This window comes from Aythya marila (assembly GCF_965140915.1).
Source record: "Aythya marila genome assembly, chromosome: 1".
Taxonomy (NCBI): Eukaryota; Metazoa; Chordata; class Aves; order Anseriformes; family Anatidae; genus Aythya; species Aythya marila.
Window position 1 is genome coordinate 178,612,184 of NC_139042.1, and position 21,764 is coordinate 178,633,947.

At 36.6% G+C, this 21,764-nt stretch overlaps 1 protein-coding gene across 4 annotated transcripts in view; it reads right to left on the bottom strand.

Annotated features, from left to right (window-relative positions):
- DOCK4 (dedicator of cytokinesis 4) overlaps positions 1–21,764 on the bottom strand; it is a 248,967-nt gene that overhangs the window by 56,915 nt on the left and 170,288 nt on the right. For all 4 annotated transcript variants that reach the window (XR_014318362.1, XM_082770224.1, XM_082770223.1 and 1 more), the window contains exons 24-27: positions 15,840–15,967; positions 13,528–13,662; positions 9,443–9,541; positions 2,435–2,529 (exon numbers count right to left, since the gene is read on the bottom strand). Coding sequence is in view for 3 of the 4 variants with exons in the window: in XM_082770224.1 (XP_082626350.1) it covers positions 2,435–2,529; positions 9,443–9,541; positions 13,528–13,662; positions 15,840–15,967 (457 nt within the window). In the remaining variant the exon portion in view is untranslated. The remainder of the gene's footprint in view (positions 1–2,434; positions 2,530–9,442; positions 9,542–13,527; positions 13,663–15,839; positions 15,968–21,764) is intronic.

Below are 21,764 nucleotides of genomic sequence, written 5' to 3' on the forward strand. Positions count from 1 at the left end.
CCCTAGGCTCAGACAGTCTAAATCTCTCTTCCTGTAAATACCACACAGTTTGAATTTTTATATCACTCTGGGGAGAGTGGAGAGAAAAGACAGTGCTGCTGGTGATGTGACTGCAGCGATGGTGAAGCTCCCAAGACACACGCTGCCTTCAGATTAGCTGCAGCTTCTCGGGCTGAAGCCCAGACAGCTGAAAAGGGGTTGTCTGACTCAGGAAACATGACAGTGATTTTATTCCTGGGAAGAAGGAGTTAGAAAAAAAAAATCATTTTTTTAAATGATTTGATTATGCTCTTAAAAGGATGGTCTACACCTTGCAGTTTTTCCTTGTAGAAATGAACAGGGCTAGAGTTGAAGAAGTTTTGCATTCAGTTGCAAAGGGGCTCACATTACTGGAAGCACTCAGCAAGTGGAGGGAAGAAAGAACAGCTCACAGGCACTTCTGTCTGGTGTCGGCAGTGCCCTAACCTCTCATCCTGCCTTTGGGATCTTCCCTTTCCATTCAAAGATTGTGGGTTGGGAAAATTCTAGGCAAGCTACTGCTTTGTGTCTCTTTGCCACTTCCTCAGGGAAGTTGACGGAAGGCAGCCTCTGAAATGGCAGTGGGGGAAACGAGTGAAAGGATGGCATTCCCATTTAGCAAAACTAGTACAGAAAAACAATTGTCCTGTGGCTGAGGAGAGAATTGAAGTGCAATTTCCTTTCTGCTGCCTCAAAAAGAAATAGGAACAAAACATCAATATGTAACATGGGAACGATGACTCTTCAGTTCGCACCACACTTAGCCAAAACAACTGACCAACCCCCATTACACACAGCAAAGCAGAATCTCCTCCACAAAGGCATAGATACCTAGCAAAGTAAATTATTAAATGCTGAATTGGTAAAGGTGTGCTAACATGCCATTTGCTGACGGTAATGCTTATGTAATTGCTTGTCAGTGAGTTCAGTTCGCCAACTTCTGCCCGTCTTCTGTGACTGACAGGACTGGACACAGAGTCACAGTTTCACCAGAGATGGCTAAAAGCAACATGACACCGAGTAATAAAAGATGTTTGATGCTCACTAAAATACTAATGCAAGCAAATACTCTTTTTGCAGAACTTGCTAACAACATCTTTAGCATATCTGAACACCACCACTCCAAGAAACACATGCCAAGGTCGTTCCTAAATCTTAGTTTTGTACATGTCAGCTGTTGCAAAGCCATCTGCCAAGCCAGCTGTTTCAGGAATATGTAGCGATTTCTAAGATTAAATATGAGGCTGAGTTCCTATGTTTTCCCCTCTTTCCTGTGTTTCTCAATTTATTTCTTTAGCATGATTACCAGATGCATCATATCGATTCTTTGATTATTAACATTTTTTTTTGCTGGAATTCAAACATGGAAGGATTAGCACTACTAAATCGTGTAATAAAAATGAGCAAAAAATGTTATTTTCTCAAGCCGTGATAGAGCTTGAACAAACACTATGTCACGCAAACACATAACACCTATCACATATACAAATTTTGCCAAATTTAATTGTAACCAGAAGATCAGTACAAGTTGTCAGTGCAGCACTATGAATTCATATTCTTTTTGGAGCTGGTAGGCACAATGCAGACTAAAAAACAATTCATCAGGCATTGCAGTTTAAGTAAATCCTAAATTCTGGATTCCTAGGTCTGCCTAATACAACCCCCCTCTTCTGCTGACACTGATTTTTAGATAATTGTGTTGACTGTTCAGCTGGCTTATCTGATCCAAAACTAAGCCTACATAAAAGGATAGCTGGTGACACAGGTGAGATAAAATTAAATAGTTTTAGACTGACTGTAATGACTTCTCAGAAATGCTGGGAACCTGTTTCTGTAAAAATAAGGCCAGAGCAAAGAAAGAATGGCTCAAAGGCAGGTTATATCCCAAAGTATCCTGCTTAGAGCCCCACGCTACAGTTGCCTGTGCTGTGCCTCACTTCCTGATTTGTGATTTTTTTCTAACAAGCACTAAATTAACAAACATGCAAAAACGTTGTTAATAATATTATAGCAGATAATTTCTTCTTGAGAGCAAACAGATCTCTACCAACTCAGCATTTCAACAAACAGATTTGAAATGAAGTTCTGTTGAGATCTGTCATTTGCTGCTTGGAAAACAAAGCTGTTGATGCTTAGCATCTTCAATCTGTAGAAGTGTTTCTGAGTTACCAGTTCTATGTTCTTACTGAAATTTAGAAGATAAACAGGAACAGATTATACTATGAATTTGTTGTGTAAAATAAGTGCAGGGATTTTAAAACTTAAACCCAAACTTAAATTCAAAAACGAAAAACTGCAACCAGTATTATAGAGTATATTTTGCATTTTTATTATATACAACTTATAACTGTGTTTACTTATACCATGAACTTCACATACACCCCTTATTTTTCTGTTATCATTAAAAATGTCTTACTTGTTTGCAACCAAACGCATCACTGTCCAGTCTTTGGGAAACATCTCTGGTCGTATCAGTATCCGAAATACAGTGAAAATCTGCAGCAGGAAATCCTGTGGAAGGAAAAGAAGCAATCTTATACCTCTGGTGCTTTAAAAAAGAGCAATGAGCTTTTAAACTAATCAGAGGCAGAAAAAAATCATTATAGAAATAGCAAATTGCACATTTATTTTCAATGTATATACCTTTTAATATTTTTTTCATTGTTGATTCCCTAAGAAAGTTTCCAATAGCAATTTAATTCATTTTTTTCTTAAGAAGAGAAAAATAATTTAATCTGCCATTTGATTGACAGCAATACATAAGATAAATGTCAAAGATGCATTTGGTTTCCACCCATACACTTCCACAAATGTGATCCTGAGAACAATTTGCAAATCAAAAAAGCACTTTACAAACACCACAGAGTTCTGAATACCTCCTTAATCATGCCAGGTTTTCATCACATTCAAGATTTATTCTAAAAGTAGCATTATTTGGTGGGAAAGAGAGAGAGTGCAACGACAATTTTATCATTGGGTTTGCAAAGACCAGTGAAGTCAACAGCAATGTCCAGACCTCTGAGCTGCTAACACAGGTGTCTGTCTGCGTGCAGGTCACTTAACCCTTCAGCTTTACTTGCTGAATATATACAAATAGTAAATGTACGTGTGCTACTTTGAATGTAGAAAGGACTGCTTAGGAACTTAGCATTATCATCTCCTATGTCATTTAATTCACTAACAACTAAATTAAGCTATTCCTGCTGTTCCTCTCAGCACAAGGTTTTTCAAATATTCTTTAATAATGTTTAAACAAAGGTAGTAATGGTCAATCTCCATTGTGTATAACAGTGCTTTTATTTTTTTAGTAAGCAAAATGGAGCTTTTCAATGTCATGAGGAACAGGAGGCAAATGATATAATCCAACTAACAGAACTAGTGTTTTACCTGTCCTTTAAATGTTTCAAATATTGATTCTGCCCATGTCATTTGTAGAGACTGAGTACAAAACAAGGATGAGATGAAGATACAACCAGAGGTACCAACTAATTTTGAACACCAAAATGTATTCTCAAGTGCATTTACTGAAGCGTAGATGATGGGCATTGCACAACAGATGTCTTTCATTAGAGAATCACTGTAAAGGGGGACGAATGCAGGCGCTGGAAAAGGCAGCTGAGATCCCAGCACCCACCCACCAGAGAAGATTACATAAAAGAGACAACCTGTTTTCTGAGTAAGAGGCCAAAAAATCCTCAGTATTAAAGAGTGTAAATGAGACTCATTGCAGATAATACAGCATGTGAATTCAGGTGACCAGCTTTACAGATAAACAAGTACCTCCACGAGCAATATATTTATTCCAGACTGCCTACTTATAGTTTTCCGCCCTGTAGTTCAATTTCAACACTTCTGCCTCTTCCTTTTTTTCTTTAGGGGTTACCTCCATTCCCTGTGCAGTACTCTCTGCAGCCCTGTGCTGTAATCCCCAAAACATGGCAATGCCCCAAAAGCTGTATGACACTTCACAGTATTGACCCACCATTCTCCCATATCCCATTTCTATCCTCTCCACTGTCTTGACACAATACATGTTGCTGCTGTTATAAAGCTGCTGAATGGGTGCTGACCTGAAGAGACCAAATGCCTGCTGTTGGGAAACCAAAATGTGGTTTAAGGACCACTTAAAACTCCAGGGTTGCATGGGGTATAAGATTTAGTGCCTTTGAGACCCAGCAGGTCACTGCCAAGCCTGCTGAAATTCATTGGCTAGTTCATAAGTTGCCAAGGAAAGAATGACAGACAGAAAGGAAGACCACATATGCTTCATTTCTTTAGGCAACTAGGCTAAGAACAGAATGAAACTTTTATTCCAAGCAAACTTGAAAACAAAGAAAATGTAGACACATTACATTTTGAATCAGCAACAACAGGGTAATTATTTTTAATTTTAACAGAAAAAATAGAAAAATGTGTAATCAATTCAGTAAAGTGATTTATTAGATATAAAACATGAATTTGAAAAGCCCAAGATTGAGGTTTGTCTGTATTGTAGTAGCTGTTACATACAAACAAAAATGCAGCATAATTCAAAGATAAAAATGTAACTTGAGGAGAAACAGAAAATTCATTAAAAAAATTTAGAAAAAAAAATCATGTTTTGCAAGATTTGCAAGATACAGATACTAAGCTTCTATTTACAGAGTTAAGCTGTGCCTAACTTATTTTTCACCAATGAATTTTTGTTTCTTTGATAATTCATTTCCCTAGGAATCCATAAGCATGAAAATGACCAAAGAGTAAAATGCCAGCTGACTAGCCTGATACTTTGACATTAATGCACAAGTAGCCTTCACGTCTCAGGTCTGCTCCTCAGTATTCAGTGCCAGGTCTCAGATACCCAAGGAGCTCCCCTCCAACAGTTCCATCCAGCAATTCCACAAAGCATTTTGATCAGCATTACAGTGACTGGGATTTTGCATGATGTGATTTCTCATTTTTCTTTCATGGCCCAAACATTCCCAAACCATCACAGGACATAACTATGAAGCACCATTCACGGTAGATTGATCTTGTAACTATAGCTTAAACTGTTTTCTGTGCAATAAGCTATTATCTTTCATAGTTGTATCTGCTCTGCTAAACACTTCAGAATGACTTAGTAACAGATTTTAACATTTAAAAAGTGTTTTTGCCGGCACTGTAAGTGAACTAACATTTGGTTGGTTGAATACAGCTATAATTGATGTCTCATATGCCTTTTAACTTAAGTGACAGTAATGGAGTAATTTTGTCCTTTTACATACTCCATGCAACTAAATATCATCTCTTAATACTCCTACCTAGTGTATATAAGCTCTAGTACTATCTTACAACACTCAAATAATATCACTGTTAAGTTTCATTCAGCTGCAAAGCTGCTTGATAAAAATAAGAAACTGCAATTCAGTGAGAAGCATGGCCTTCTGAAAGACTGAAAACCATTTATTCATTTAATAAACAAGCATCTTTGAATTTCTTTTGCATCTTCCTGTATGCATGTAAAATCCTCTGTAATGCCGGGCAGACTATACAGGATTTCTCAGTGTAAATCTATTAGCATTTTACTTTGGGACAACAGTCCACTTTTAAGCTAATTGCTTGATCCCCAGTGCCTTGGTTCATACTGCAGAGTTACCAAGCTACTTGTTATCAAGTCTTTGTACAGTGTCCCAGAGATGTTTTGCAGAGTGCCTGGGTGCCTACAAGAAAGATGGTTGAGTTGTCTCTGAAAATGAGTTGTTTACACCAGGACAACACATCCAACCCATGGCCAAACCCTTTCCCAGATCCTCTTTCCTTCACTGCTTCTTCAGTCTACATCAGAAGCCACCTAAATTGCCAACAAACCCTAAAAAGTCTTTGTCCAAGCAGTCATTAGAGAAGAGAGCTGTGGAATAAATTGCACTTGCTGGTAGGGTTTAGCACCCACCTTACCCTGCTCAGGCTCCCTTAGCTGGAAGAGAGGGATCAGAGAACCAGTGAAGTTCACTCCCAGCCCCGTGAAACACTTTTCCTACAACAGATCTCTCCTGTGTATCTATGTTGGCTCATTATCTAGCATAAACCAGCAGTGGATAAAGACTAGGCCTTCTGACAGGTGCTTTTATTTTGCTTTCTTTTAACCTATTAATTAAAACCCCACCCATATCAATCAAAACCATTTTGCTGTGGTCAAAGCTGCATTATGCTAACATATACTGTTTTTCTCATTCAGTTTCCCACTTCTCTACCCCTATTTATAATTTCCACTGTAATCTTTTGTCATAAATTAGATCTGAGCTTTTTTGTGGCAGCAAATATCCGCCTACAAGGGAGCCTCTGTTATGTAAATTGCTACAAAATATATTTACCAGAATAAGATGGTATTTCATGGTAAACAAAATAAGCATATCTAAAAAATAATACCGAAACATAAATTAAAGGAAGCACTGAAAATAATTGTCTTATTAAATTAAACGTTTCAAAAAGTGAGTGAAATAGAATATCTGGCACTACCACTCAGACATGAATCCCCTGACATTTCTTTCTTACTTCATTTGCACGTTTTCAAATATAAAATGCTTCTTCCATCTTCTGCTGTCTGTGGAAAAAAACTGACTCTTGAAGAAACAACTAAAATAAAAATAGTCAACATGTCAATTACTTACACTAAATATATTTAAAAATAGAGGAAATATTTCTATGAACAAGCACTTGTTTAAATCATCACTCAGATGTGTGTCATATAAGATATGCAGATATGTCTGTCATTTTTAAATTGATGTTATTCCTTCAAACTCCATTTTGCTATACCTTGACGAACAAGCTGGAAACAGCCTTTAATAATTTTGGTATAGATTGTTATCAGAAAGAATAACTTGACTTATGTTTTGATGACAAATGACAATCTTCATTTCCTTTTTTTACAAGTACTTACACGAGTGAATTTTTGTTTTGAAAAGTGGTTTGATGGGGATAGTTTTTGAATAGGAGCATAAATGCTGAGCAAACATGCATTCCTACAAACACTTGACATAGTCTTTTTGAGAATTAGTCAAAGAAGGAAGAAATGCTTTGTAATATCAGTATACAATCATTCAGAATAAAAAGATACCTATAAACAGGGGTAGTCAAAAAAAAAAAAGAGGCACAGCAGACAGCAATTCAAAAGCCTGGGTTACACTCAGATAAGTCACTTGCAAACCCTCTATTATATCTGTAGTTTGTAATGTGACTTACAGAAGACCCAATCCAATCTGACATCACTGACCATGGTGCAGAAAGAGGATTCAAAAATAGAGCAAGTTGATGATATTTACCACTGCTTAAATCCCAAAATACATACTAGCCACCAGAATAATAACTATGGTTACTATTTCAGTCTCTAAAAATACCTCAAATAAGAATGTCTTATCACAGATATTTACACCTTCTGAATCCCGATTTACTCATACTGACGTCAGTTCCTAAGGAACATTTCTTAATGCAGTATAAAATATGAACAAAGTTCCATGCTCGGCAAACAAAGCATAGCACAGAGATAAGCGGCAAGATCACAGAAGCACAGAATCATAGAACTGTTTGGGCTGCAAGAAACCTTAAAGACCACCCAGTTCCAACCCCCTGCCATGGGCAGGGACACCTCCCACCACACTGGGTTGCCCAGCCTGGCCTTGAACACCTCCAGGGATGGGGCATCCACAGCTTCTCAGGGCAGCCTGTGCCAGGACCTCACCACCCTCTGGGTGAAGATGGTTCAAGACACACGCAATCACCTCATGATTAATAGCAGTGTCAGACTAACACATTAGCTCTCATCTTTCCCTCTTCCTGTCAGTCACACATTGCAGTGATATTTGATATTTCTAAGTGAGAGGAAAAAACAATTTCTTATAATATTTAAGATTCAGAAGAGAAGCAGTGCTGCATTAATTATCATCGAACCTACTGCCACTTAATCACTGGTGGAGTTGATGCTGATTTGGTGAGATCAGAATGAGAAAAATAAACTCTGGACTTGAGTTCTTACGACCTCTATTTTGATAGCTGATGGCATGAGCTACAGCTGCTTTCCATATGTCTTTGTGTAATAGTAGGGTATGCGTGTGCGGGGAATATAAATGTGTCTCAAATCAAACACCATTCAAGCAATAACTCTAGAGATGTTCATGTTCTAGAACAACAAAAGTATGAATAAACTCAACACTGTACTCACAGATACATCAAACACAGAAATCAAGTGTGAAACCTCCAGCAAATCTAAAAATCTAAACCTAAGAACACATATCTGATCAGAATTCAAACAAAAGGGAAAATACTTTCAGAAAAAAATGCCAACAACATATATTAAAAATTGTCTAAGAATACTAACTATTCCAGGTGAAAACAGATGGTCTAGTACTAGTCTAAAAATCCTCCCATCTATATAACTCCTAGGTAGTACTCTTGACTCATGATAGAGATAACCTCTCAGTACTATTTCCTTCCTACCTTTCAAACTTAATATCATCACCCCACTACAAAGAAAAGGCACTCGTGAATGGTATGCTTTCTTCAGAACATCTCTAAACAGCTATCAGGAATTTAAGAAAATTTGGAATTGCACCATGACTACGCTCTCCATTTCAGGGCAATAATTAAGTTTATAAAATCGTAATTTAAAAGTAACATCTAAAAATATACTATTACACCAGGATGTCATGACTCTCCTATCTAGCATCATTGGCTGAATAATGGGCGTAAGTGATCACTCAAGATTTCTCATGTGGATCACATGCAGATCTATACTTGTTTCTCAGTGTCTAGCAGAGTTGAAGCGTTGGTGTTATGTCCTTGTGCAGAAAACCTTAACTACTGTTTTGTGTTGTTGTTAATCCATCCCTCTCCTCCAAAAAGGAATTAAAAATGCTGCAACTCCATGAGGCTGGTAAGTCCATAAATAAAATTGGTAAAAGCTGCCCTGAAAAAGTTCTGCAGCTATTCTCTTCTATGAAGAAACAGGGCAGACAAACATTACAAGTCTGACAGGTCCTCCTGCCAAGGGACCTTGGAAAAACAGATGGTTATCTGAATACACATTTCTCAAGCTGTGTGTTTGCCATTGCCATATATAGCTTAATAAACAAGTAAATACATAAAAGAAGACAAACAGCTGACAGGAAGAATCAAGCAGACCTGTGTAACCTTAGACTGGCATCATCTTTAGGCTATTATATACTGCTTAAAAGCAATTATATAATCCTCCCATCTCTACTCTATCAATTGTCACTGTAGAAGCCACAGAATCCTAGTCCCATCACAAGAGTTGCCCCGAGTGCACATGAAAATCTCTGTAAAAGCTAGCTAATCCAAAAAACATATTGCATTTAAACACTGTTGTATTTCATCAAAGCACAGGAATATCTGAAAGAGGGAGGAAGAGAAAAGAGACCTGAACAAGTAAAATTACAGTTCTGTTACTTACCCTCAGGTCTTCCTTTGTACTGAAGCTATCAAGGAGCTGTTGATAATGTCTATCAGTCATTTGTCGCAAGAGTGACAGCAAACAAGAGACAAACTCCCCCTGTTCAGATAAAGCCATGAATAAACATATGAGAGATTAAGCTCAAATACAGAAGACACTATAACTTGTCATATGATAAGCATTTAAAGTAATTAACAAATGCAAGGGAAATTAATGACAATTAGAAAACATTATTCCATACTTAATGAAAATACATTAATTTAGCTATAAATTTCCTTCCCATTTAAAGAATTAATTTTTACTCAAAACAGTTTGCTTGCACAGCATAATCTAGATCCAGAAGAGCTAATGCAGTAAAAGTTTGTTTTGTCATTTATTTCCTTTGTATTTGTTTTTAAACAGATTATTTAGATTGCTAAAATTACAACCTCTTTGTCAACTCAGTTTTGAAACAAAAAATAAGTATTTTGCAACAATTCTGGGAAAAACAGTAATGTTTTCCTTAAGGGAAGAAATAGCTGGGAATTTTTCATAACATTTCTAATTGAAATACCATATTTCTCAAAAAAGAAAAGTCATTTATACAACTGGACAAAATTTGAAAATGTTTTGATAAAAAGTTTTCTTGGACCTACAGTGGAAGTTCTCATTAAACATACATACATATATATATATATATATATATATATATATATATATACACACATACATATATAAATGGAACTTAATCATAGGGTCTGGATTGCATCCCAGTGCTGTAGAAGAAAAATTCTAGTATCTTGCAAACTTGTTCAAAAACGGGAAATAAACTCTGGCCCTTAACTACCAGAAATGGGAACAAGACTTGGAAAACAGACGGGTATGGAAACACTCCTTTAAAATGCTGTCTTTCACTAGTTTTTCAAGTGAAATTTTGGGAGTATTTTCCTCCTTCTTTCCTTAAAAACAGAAAGCAAGATAAAATAAAGGAACATGTCTTCACAGAAATGGTTGTTTTGGATTTTACATTGGAAGGGCTAATACCCTTGTGATTATACCTTATATACTTGGTGGTATGCCAGGTGCAGGCAACGTAGTGGTAAACTAACAAGTATGCCTTGCCCATAATAATACTCTACACTGAAGTAATGATCCCAAATTAATGACCTTCCTGCAAAACCACTGCTGCTTACAATGGGCGCAGCTTTCTCAAAACAACATCCTAAGTTTATAAAGTATGTTAACCTTCATGGTCTGGGCCTAATCAGCAAGTTTACAGCTGTTATCTTGTATATACTCATAAGGTAGCTGAAAAAAAATATATTTCCAATCATAACAGGTTCTTTTCAGAGAGCAAAAAGACTTGGGTCTTTTATCATTATTTTTTAAGAGTTGCAGTTTCATTCTATCGAGTCTCAATATGATTTTATCATGCTATTTAACATAATGTAGGCTTATCTAAATAAGCGAATTTTGGAGACTTTTATTCCAGTTATAAAATCTGAGACCACTCAGATTTGTCTAATTAGCCAAAATACGAAAAGTAAGTAAAGGTCTAAGTTTACCTGATTGTCAGCTTGAGTGACAAAAGTTGTGTATGAATCTTTTGAACACTTCCCTTCCTGCTTTAGCATTTGAAGCAGTCCTTTCTAGTCACCTTTTCTAGTTACCTTCTATGATTCCACACTTACTTTGACATATAGGAGTATACTAAAAATCACAGTCTATTATAGAAAGCTGTACTATTACAGCTGACAGACAGATTAGCTTTAAAATGGTACCAGCTTTAGCTAATTGTTAACTTACTTCTAAATTTGAGCTTTTGATTTAAATTTAGGTAGCTATACAGGCAGCTAGTTTTTAGAACAACAATGAATATTCAGCTGCATTTGTTGAACTCAATATGAAAATATATTTTGTTAAGATTTCAACCAGTGCTAGCCACAGACTAACTAGTGAGGGGATATGTCAGTCATGCACAGAAGCAAACTCTACAAACAAAATTGCCTTGATAAAGAACATGAGGACCAGACCCTACTGCCCTAAATCAAGCCAAGCCGTAAACCCAAATTCATTTAGGTAGAATCCTGAAGTAGTTTTCTGTGTCTCATGTATTAAACTACATGAAGCTGACAATTAAATTGCAATTCATTTAAACTCTCAAGGACTAAACTTCCAAGATTTCAAATAAATAAATATTTGCTCTAATTGGTTTGCTCTCCGCTACTACATTTTTGTTAAGAAAACCTACAGATCCAAATCCTTGATATCCTAAAGCAATTAAAGTATAATTTTCACTTTCACTATTCTACTGAATTCAATGTTAATTAGTGCAACACTGCCCCTTCCTGCCCCCTCCCCCCCCCCCCCCCAGCCATGTTTTTTATTTTCTTTATGAACTGCAGAAAAACAGTGACCTGTGGACCTATAAGATCACACTGCAACGAGTTTGGGACTATGTCCAAAAGATTATATCTGGTAAAAAAGGTATGATAGAAGGTATGATAGAATTTTATCCAGTATGCTGCCATGATACATCTCACAAAGGATATTTTATGATGGGTGCAGCTTGAAATACTGGTAACACACTGGAACAGACTCTACGGCTGTACTTGCATCGGGTACTTCATCATACTTGCTCTACAAATAGTTCCAAGAATTTGGCTCTATGCATTGCCATAAGCCCATGCTGCATGATGTTTCTACATAAATGTATATAATTGCCTTATGCTGTGCTGTGAGTCACTTCCACGTTAAGTATTCTTTCAGATGCCTGTGGTGACAATGACATGGCTTTTCTTATGCATAAAAAGAAAATTTTGCAACTTGAAAGTATTTTCAGTCTAATTTTTGATAGCGTGAAAGAATTAGGCTGTCATGGTGCTTTACTAAAACTTAATCTGAAAGCAAGTGGATATATCAGAAGAAACCAATAAGCTCAGAGCTTTGCTGCACTAGGAGTCTAATACTACAACCCCTGCTTCAGCTGAGCTTTCTTGTAATGGTCTGATATGCCACACAGAGTAATTTGTAATTTTATAATTTACAGATAAAAAACCCAAACTCTTAGATGTATAGTCCTACTGAACCACAGTGATTAAAGCTTGGTGTTATCCTATTACAGAACTTGGTCAGCTTCAAAAATGCTTCAAATAATGTTTGCTCTTTGTGGGTATAAATAAACAAACAAAAAAGGCAACAATGCATTTCTTTCACAGGTATTAAATGCTTTTTCAAATGTTTCATCTCAGAGGAAATTCTGGTTTGGAAAGCAGCCATCTATTCATTAATAAAAATGTTACAATGTAAAAATAAGGCAATTAATTAAGTGTATAATGAGATGGTAAATCACAATGCATAGTATGTTCTCTTCACAAAAAGTTACCCCCTTACTTCATACTGGGGTCATATCCCCTGCCATATTAGAAGAGATTTGTCCTTCAAATGCAAACTGGGAACCTTGCTGGAAACAAAGCAAAGTAATTCTTCATTTTATTTCATCAATGGCTCAATTTCAACACTCTAATTTGCATGAGTTGTTGTATCACATTGACCAAAATATCATTCGTTAATCTTCTAAATCTATCCTCTATGCCCTACCTCAAGTGACAGAAATGAAATTCAAATGCTCAGTCCAGAGAACAATAGAATGACTTGTGATTAATAAATTTGGATTGATACAGGCTACCATCACAGATTCTGAAGGCATTTTTAGAGCTGTTTCATCATGTAAAAATGTATGTGTCTTAGGAAGTAAATTGTTATTAGCTGATACTCTTTCAGGAGTATCCACTCTCAGCAATTCAAACTTAGCGAGAGATTCAGAAAGCTACTGAAAATCTCAACAAAATAAACAGTGAAAAAGTTACTCACCTGAAATAACCTCAAGAGTTACTTTTTTTTTTTTTAATTTAAGGTCACAAAATATAAATAATATAATGAAAAAATATTATAATTTGAAAATGAATAAAGTGCAATAAGTTCTCTCTGTTCCGCTCATTCTCTGTTTAATACACAAAATCTTACCATTGAATAACAATACAAAGGCAGAATTCTCATTAATCTAATAGTGACAGTTGTGAGGTATTTCATTATAAGAAACTTACAGTCACATCTTGAAACTGGAGGCGCATAGCAGAGCCTGATGGCTGCGGTCGGCTGGTGATCTCTAGTATTGTCCTTAACAGAATATCTAGTAAGCTGTTTACAATCACATCAATTTCTTCCAGGACAGATTTTTCCTTAAATAATCAATAAAACATTTAAGTTATAAAAACAGAAAGATGACCACAGGCATATTTCTTTTGATGCGACTTTAGAAGCAAACAGAAGCTTTGCAATATAAGCTTTGTTACAAATGTTTTACTTGAAAAACAAAGACTATTATCAAGTTGAGATATTATTTAATTCTACTGATGTTACCTTACAGTTCTTAATTAATTACGTTGTATTGAATTGCAGAGGACAGTTACAGGGACTTTGAATAAATAAGCATTCATCAAATCAGCACAACTATTTTCAATTAATGTTTAGAATAATATAGACGGGTTTTTCAGTCTGGATAATTATACATAATGCCCATATATTTCCTGGGGAAATTGCCAAGAGAGGCTTAAAGTCCAAAAAGTAGAATTCTGTTTTCACACTTTGAAACTATCACTAGAAACAAACAGATGGTGCTCAACCTTCAAGACCTGCTTCAGCAGTAAGGACCAGATACATTGCTTTCCATCAACTGAGTAGCACAAACAAATTAGTCGTTTATGTAAGCCTACAACTTGTACACACACAACAACAATACAAAGAAACCAGTGTTCACCACCAAGAGAGACCATGAATACCTTAATTAGACACAAGAAAAGACTTGATGAAGTCAAGTTGTATTTTTCCCTTTTAAATGAGATGAAAATATGTTTTCCCTGTTTCAGCAATGTTTTCTGTCTCCATGGCAGCAGACAACACCATCTTAATCTGAGCCATTTTATCCACAATTTAAGATGACATTTCTTTGCAGAAAGAAACACTCCATAATCAAATGCACACAACCAAGCTAAAATTCAGCTGACAAACAGAATCATTCAACTTTGTCGGCATTGAGGTGTAGGAGTGAGATTTTTTTTCCCTTCCTACACACCCTAAGCATATGATTTGTAACAAAACTCAAAACTCTTGTTTGGACTCAAGATGAGTCTAGTGTCATGGCCGTGTTCTCTGTCACTTTATCTAGTGTCAATCAACTGTTAACTTTGCTACTTATGAAGTCAGACAATATTCAGTGTACTGAGGAACTGCTGTCTCAAGATGTACAAAACTCATGTACAAACTACTGTTAGAATGGCCAACAGAAAAAGAAAAAAAAAAAATCACTTTTCAAAGAGATGTCTCTTAAATTCACTTGTTTCATCAACCTCTGAATTATCTGGATCACCACAGAAGGAATAATATTGTGAACTGATCCACAAAAATCAAGTGGCATTCAGAAAGTTTTTAATACTCTGTCACTCAAAGACTACTGAAAATAACATTTGTGTATCCTGCCCACTGGAGAGAGTTTTATGTAGACATCAATTTATGTTACGCACTTCTCTAGAGTTCATGATCAGAGCAACTTGGTGAATCCAAATGAAAGATCTCCTGAAGTTAAGACCAGGCTTTGTCCTAGTCCAAAACCACAGCTATGCTAATCATCCACCCCTTTCTCTTGTGAAGGGGTACTAACACTAATCCAGGAGCAGCTGCAATAAGAACATTGCAGTGCCAAAGCTGCAGGTCACATCTGCACCAAATCAGTGACCATGAAACTTTAATTTCTAACAGTAGTATGAAATGAAGAAACATACAACAGTTCTCGCCAATACATTACAGTGTAAGGTGTGCCGGCCTTGGTTTGTATGTACTGCACTGAATACAAGCTATGTTTATTTCTTGTTGTCTTACATCCCTTTGCCTGTCAGAACTTCACCATCATCTTCATGCCTGCAACAGACCTACCTCATCTAGCTCTCATACTCATTTTTCTCAAATGAATTTGCAAACACAAACATTAGATACAGGCCACAAAATTTACCAACTAATCCCTAAGTACAATTCCTGCAATACTCATACTAATCCCTTCCCTATATCATCTTTGTGTCCCCTATGACTAAACAGCTCATGATAAATAGCCCATGCCTCTACAAAGAAGTGGAGGTTTCTTTCTGTCCAACACAACACTCAAAAAGAGAAAAAGCTTGGCAAAAAATAACATGCCACAATTGAAGTATTCTTTCATGGAAAGAAAAGGTGCCTGAGAAATCAAATTTACGTTTGACACAGAGAATTCTTTAAAATGCTCTTGGTCAAGGTCCAGCTTCTGTCATTACTGGGTGCCATATAAAGAAGTTCAGTACCTCGTGGATGTGACATGCTGTTTACTTACTGAGCTGTTCTTCTTGATGAGACAAAATATGTTGCTAAGGATACGTGCACACATTATAAGATCCTTCTGTTCTTGTAGATGCATGTGGAGATGATGTAAAACTACTGGAAGAAGAATATATCGAGAATCTGAAATAAACAAAAACTTTTATGAGTAGGAGCTTCTAGCAGAATCATTTAGTTTTAATACAGATATACAAATAAGTCTTCTGTTCAGAGCTCTAGTTCTGATAAGCAAAAGTTTACTTGCTTAAACCAACAGTTTTGATAGGTGGAAGCCTTTACATCATAATATCATAACAAACAAAAGCAACTATTTGAAGAATGAACAACGTGTGGAAAGGCTGTATGTTGTACCATGGACAGAGACAAACACCACTGTGTGCAATGTAATGGAAATTATATATTTATGGAATTACCATGCAGAAAGAAACATAGCACAGTAATACTCAAATTCAAAACTATGTGGAATTATGCTCTAGCCTTTCCTGCTATGTGACAGGATCCCTTTGCATGTTAAGGTCACAACAGACTTTATCTTGAAGTTTTGTTATTCTGCAAATGAGTCCTAATTTATGGACCAGCAGTACTTTCAGACTTCTTTCAGGATTTGTGCTTTTCCAGATTCCTCACTCCTACTGAGTATGAGCAATTTAGACTACTGGTGTCTACATTGAATAATCTGCCTTTCCTCTAACCATTTCCTTTTCTAAACACAGCTTTTTGGTGCTATTTTTAGTCCTGAATTCTCTCAAAATGATGCAAGAACTTCATTAACATGCTACTTCTTCTTGCTTCTTTTTCTTATAAGTGAAGACAATGTTAAATGGGGAAAGTCCTAACTCTTAAACTTGTTATAAAGGTGTTATTCAACACCTATTTACAACTTGATAAATGGAATGGGTGTTATCTGTTCTCATTTTTTTGTTTGTTTGTTTCTAGATCTTTTCCTTAATTGAGAAAAGATGCTTTCATAGAAGTATACTTGAATTATTTCCTCTATTAAAACTTTAAAGATGATTATATTACATTATCTAAATATATACACATCTACTCAGTTCCTTTTGTAATGTAATTATTTCCTAAAAATTCAATTTATCTAGCAGAAAAATTTCTCCTTTAGAATAATTTTCCAACCAGGAAAAACTCCAGGTTTCGTCTTTGTATAAATACATTTTCTCCCTTCAAATATTACACCTCTATCATTTTCCAGGAAGGAGAAAAATTAGGTTTATTCTGGAATTTTATTTATTGAATGTTTCCTTCATTTGCTGAAATATAGCACTTATCTTGTTTTTCTCTATTATTCCCTTGTTTTCACTGTCTAATTATGCATATAACACAAGTAAAATCATAGGGACAAGTTGATTTGTACAAACTATTTAAATATATTCTTGTTTTCAAAAAAAAGCTTGTCTGCTGTTTTTGAATGGGTATTTCACGCTTAGCATTTGTTCAGATGTTTCTGAATAAATGTTTTCTTCCTGAAGAAAAAAATATAAACAAATACATTTCACAATAGGTGAAAGGCCATAAATGAATCTGGAACCAGTGGTACTAAAACCCCAAATCAGAGAACAATCAGCCTGTATCCAATGGCTGCTAGTTTCTGCAGGTATCTCGTAGGTTTTCATCAGATTTGGTCAGATTAAGAGTCCTTATCTGCCTGTAGTAGAGCAGATGCATCTCAACCAAGCCAAGAAGGCATTTTCTTTTAGTCTGCCTAAAAGACAGAAGCATAGTAAGGTGTTGCCCCAGGTAGTCTGAGACATGAAACATGCACAGCTGCCACCGACCCAACCACTGCAAGACCTATTGGGTGAAAATGAGAGTGGGCAGGAAGATGGGCTAATCAGCAGAGCTCTCGTTATGAAAGTACCACCTTCTGAACCCCACTGCCAACGCTGTTCATTGCTTACTGATGGGTGAAATGGACAGAACTAATGCCTGCAGCTGAGGCAAAAAACAGGACTCTCCATTCCTATAAAAATGACCTAACATTTAGGCTACATAGCCAACTCCTTTTTCCCTGCTTTGCCAAACGTATTCAATTCTTAACCACGTGGCAATCCATCTTCAAGAGCAGAGATGAAGGGATCACTCTGTAAACCAGCCCTTGGGTCTGCGGTCAGGGTACTCTCCTGGGAGATAAGTGATGTGAAGCTGACTCCAGGCTGACAAAGCACTAGGCCTGGTCTGCCATTCCCAGGCCAATACTTGAATCACCACTCAGCTACACAACTGTCACAGAGCAGTTATGGTACCTCCTTCACACACCGCTGCTGTGAGCCTTACCATGCAGGCTATGGATCCTGTGAGGACAGCAGGTCCTCAGGTCCTCCTGCTGCTACAACTCCAATCCCTTAGCCCAAAAGGCAAGGAGAAAATTGTAGCAGCCTGTACCAAGGTGTTTCATCCTGATTAATTCCAGGCAGCATCCTGATGAGCACCTGCAGGATTTGGTGCCTCATTTTCTGAGGTGTCCCCTCCTCTGTGCACTGCACAGAATGCTTCCATACAAGCCTGGCATTATGAACTCCATTTAGAAGACCAAAGAAACTATGTGTGGCAACTCCTGACTTGTAAATAATCAACTTCCATATTGTATAGCCTGAAGTGTCTCAGGTATAGCTGAGCATCCTCAGTCAACAGTTTGGACTGTCCCATTTTTCCAAAAGCTCCATAAAATGATCAGAAAATGTGGTTTATCAAGTGGATTAGCAAAAAACATGTTACGACTTGCAACTATATACTGGAGATAACAGTACCTCTTACTGAACTGACAACCACATATAACACAGCTTTGGACATACTCCCTGTAAGCCCATAACTTATACACCTCGCTGTCTTGACCTCTTTAGAGGAGAGACCTCTTAGACGAGAGATGTAGTGATAACACAGAAGAGGACAGCTAACATCTTCACCTCTGATCAGGCTCTGCCAAGGACTATGCAGGTAAGTTTTGAGAATGTTGCATACACCACTTGTCTCAGGTTATTTTTTTCCTTAAAAATTGCCAGCTGCAATGTCAGCCACCGTGTATAATAAAATTAATGAGTGCAGGGAATGGTGCAATAATCAGAACTCCTAGCCATCAGTCACTGTCCTAATTTCTCTTCTGTTCAGAAAGCCAAATTAGCTGACTGTTTAAAATGTTAATACTTGTCCTTTGCAAATATTATACGGAAAGAGAGAAAAAAAATATGACATTGAGCTTTTCAAGTTCGTGCTTGGCATGACTGGAAAGAGAGACCACTCTGGGCAATCCTTGTGCCTTTCCTGTGAAAGCTAGGTTAACATTAAACATTTAACCCACAGCACAACTTTCCCCCTTGCTTTTCAGTTAATGGTAAAGCACCTGCACAGGCATACAAAATTTTCTGCACTCCAGTGTATTTTAAAGCTTAGAAAGATGATATTGATTTCAATGAGTACATCTGAACAGATGGTCAAAACTTCAGCCTACTTGGAACAAGAACTAGTCTAATTGGACATCTTTAAATAAACAGTGAGAAGCTCTTGAACAGTGAAAAGTGAGGAAGTTGCTCTTATTTTTGATAGTTTTATTTGCACCTATTCAATTTATGCTTGCCTGCTTGGAAGAACCACTGTACTTGGGGGACATAGGAGAAGAAAATGCTTAAGCCAAACGAAGTCATCGCTTCAATTCCAAACCAAACATATATGCCTCTTCTGCAACTGCACTGACATGTCACTGCTCTCAGTCATTTTTCAAACCTTTATGAAGAACTGCTTTCAAAATTGCCTGTAGTGTTGCAGAAAAACCATGGGTATGGCTGAGAAACTCCTCAGTGCCACAGATGCAAAGAATTACTTGCATGGCTTTTACAAAATAATTTCTGGTCTTTGCTAATGAAAGCTGATTCTTTTTATGCATACACACACCCCTTCCCCAGGAGGCTGGGGTGTATAAGCACACATACACAGACTACTCCAAGGAATAATAAATTGCTATGGAAGACAAATTAAGAAATAATAATTAATCTGAAAAAGATCCTGGAGTACTAGAAAAAAAGAAAAATCTACGGATCAACGTATAAAGTCTTTATATTTTGAAAAATTTGAGTCAGTTTTCTGAAGTGTGTGTTAATGGTAGCTTGCAATGAGCACTAAAATATGTTACAACTGTTATTAAAAAGAAGTTGTGAGCCTTTTGAAAAAACTGTGGAATCAGAGGGATAATATAATACTGAGCTCCCAACCTGAACCTCCTTATCAGTTAATAGTATCTTTCCCTGATCTTGCTAGCATTTTTTTTTCCATTTCAATAGTAAGTGTAACACGTAACAGCATCCACTCTGTGAGCTATTTCAAAGATATTAAATTATTCTTACTGATTGCATCTAGATATTCACCTCTGAATGGCTACAGAAACATAGTTTCCAACATGTACACTCTCCTGTGATACACAGGATGCAATTCTCATATAAACTCATTCAACGGGACAGACTAAGGGAAGCAGTCAGTCTCAGAAAGAAAACAAATAGAGATTTGTCACATTTCTAATCTATTGATAGTAGATTTCAGTGACAAATAAGGAAAATAATAAAAAAGCAGGTATGAAATACATTCTATATTAAACAGAAATTTTCATATGAACAGAATTAAATAAACACATGAAGATGTCCTTAAAACAACAACTCAGCATTTTTCCTAGGTTTCTAATTTTTGGTATATATGATAATTATAGTGTAAATGGTCAGAGAATTGAATTCCTCCTTTATTTATCTTGAACAGTTTGCCTCACTAATAGAGAAAGTCTTACCCAGCTACTCTTGAATAGAGGTCCAAATCCTCATATTCTGAGAAGACATATTTCTGATATGTAAGAACACCTACCATGAGATAAAGAGCTGCAATCCACACTATAACTGGTCTATGATACAGACTTAATCATTATGATGTTTTCCTTTTCTAGTTGTTTACCCTACAAATGTAATCTCTTTTCTGGGAACTGATCCACAGTGATTCCAATAAAATTCTTTCTCTTTGGAGGAAGAGACCTAGATGTCCCACTTACACATTTCATGTTTTCTTAGCTATTAAATTCACAAGCTCCAATCAGTACCTTTAGAAACAAACAAAATTATTGGTCTGCTATTTGCTATTTAACCACGTCAAGAAGGATATGGTTCAAGATGCATTTCTCTCTTATTGGCCTTAACTCTTCCCTAAAGCAAGCTATAATGATACCTAATGTATAAAAGACAACGAACAAGAATACTAAACTACTGACATATCAGAAATGACAAAGGTAGAAAATTTTCTGGGTACAGGCATATATGTAGGTCACCAATTTGGCCACTCCGCAAGTGACAACAGGGACGCATCCAAAGGGATACACCCAAAATACCAGCAAACTGGAAGACTGACCAAGAGACAAAAATTAAACCGCTGGTTTTTATCAGCAGGAAAACCAACACCTGTTACTTTTTAGACACCAAATGTAGCTTACTACACAGTAGTATATATGGAAAAATGTACAAAGAAGTACAGTGCTACCTGCTAATTTTTCATAGGAGCCTGGCACATAACTGCTGTTGACATCTTTTAACATCCCTGTAGTTGTTACTAGAAGAGCTGTAGTCTAAACTGTAAAATTGCTAAAAATAGTTTCCATTGTATTTTAGAGGCTCAAGCCAGAGCCTCAATAACAGAGACACTTCAGACTCCTATCCACACATTTTCAGTAAATACAATATATAACCAATGGAACACCTGCATTCTCTAAAGAGAAGTAGGCAGAGACCAGGTGCACTGAAATTGCACTTAACGTCTGTGCTTGGGCATCTTAAATCAACCTTGGCATGTCTGACATATGTTTTCAATAATATACCCAATATATCTCCAGATTTCAGCAAAAGCACAAATGCGGTGTCAGTTGATTTCCGCAGCAGTGGGAGCT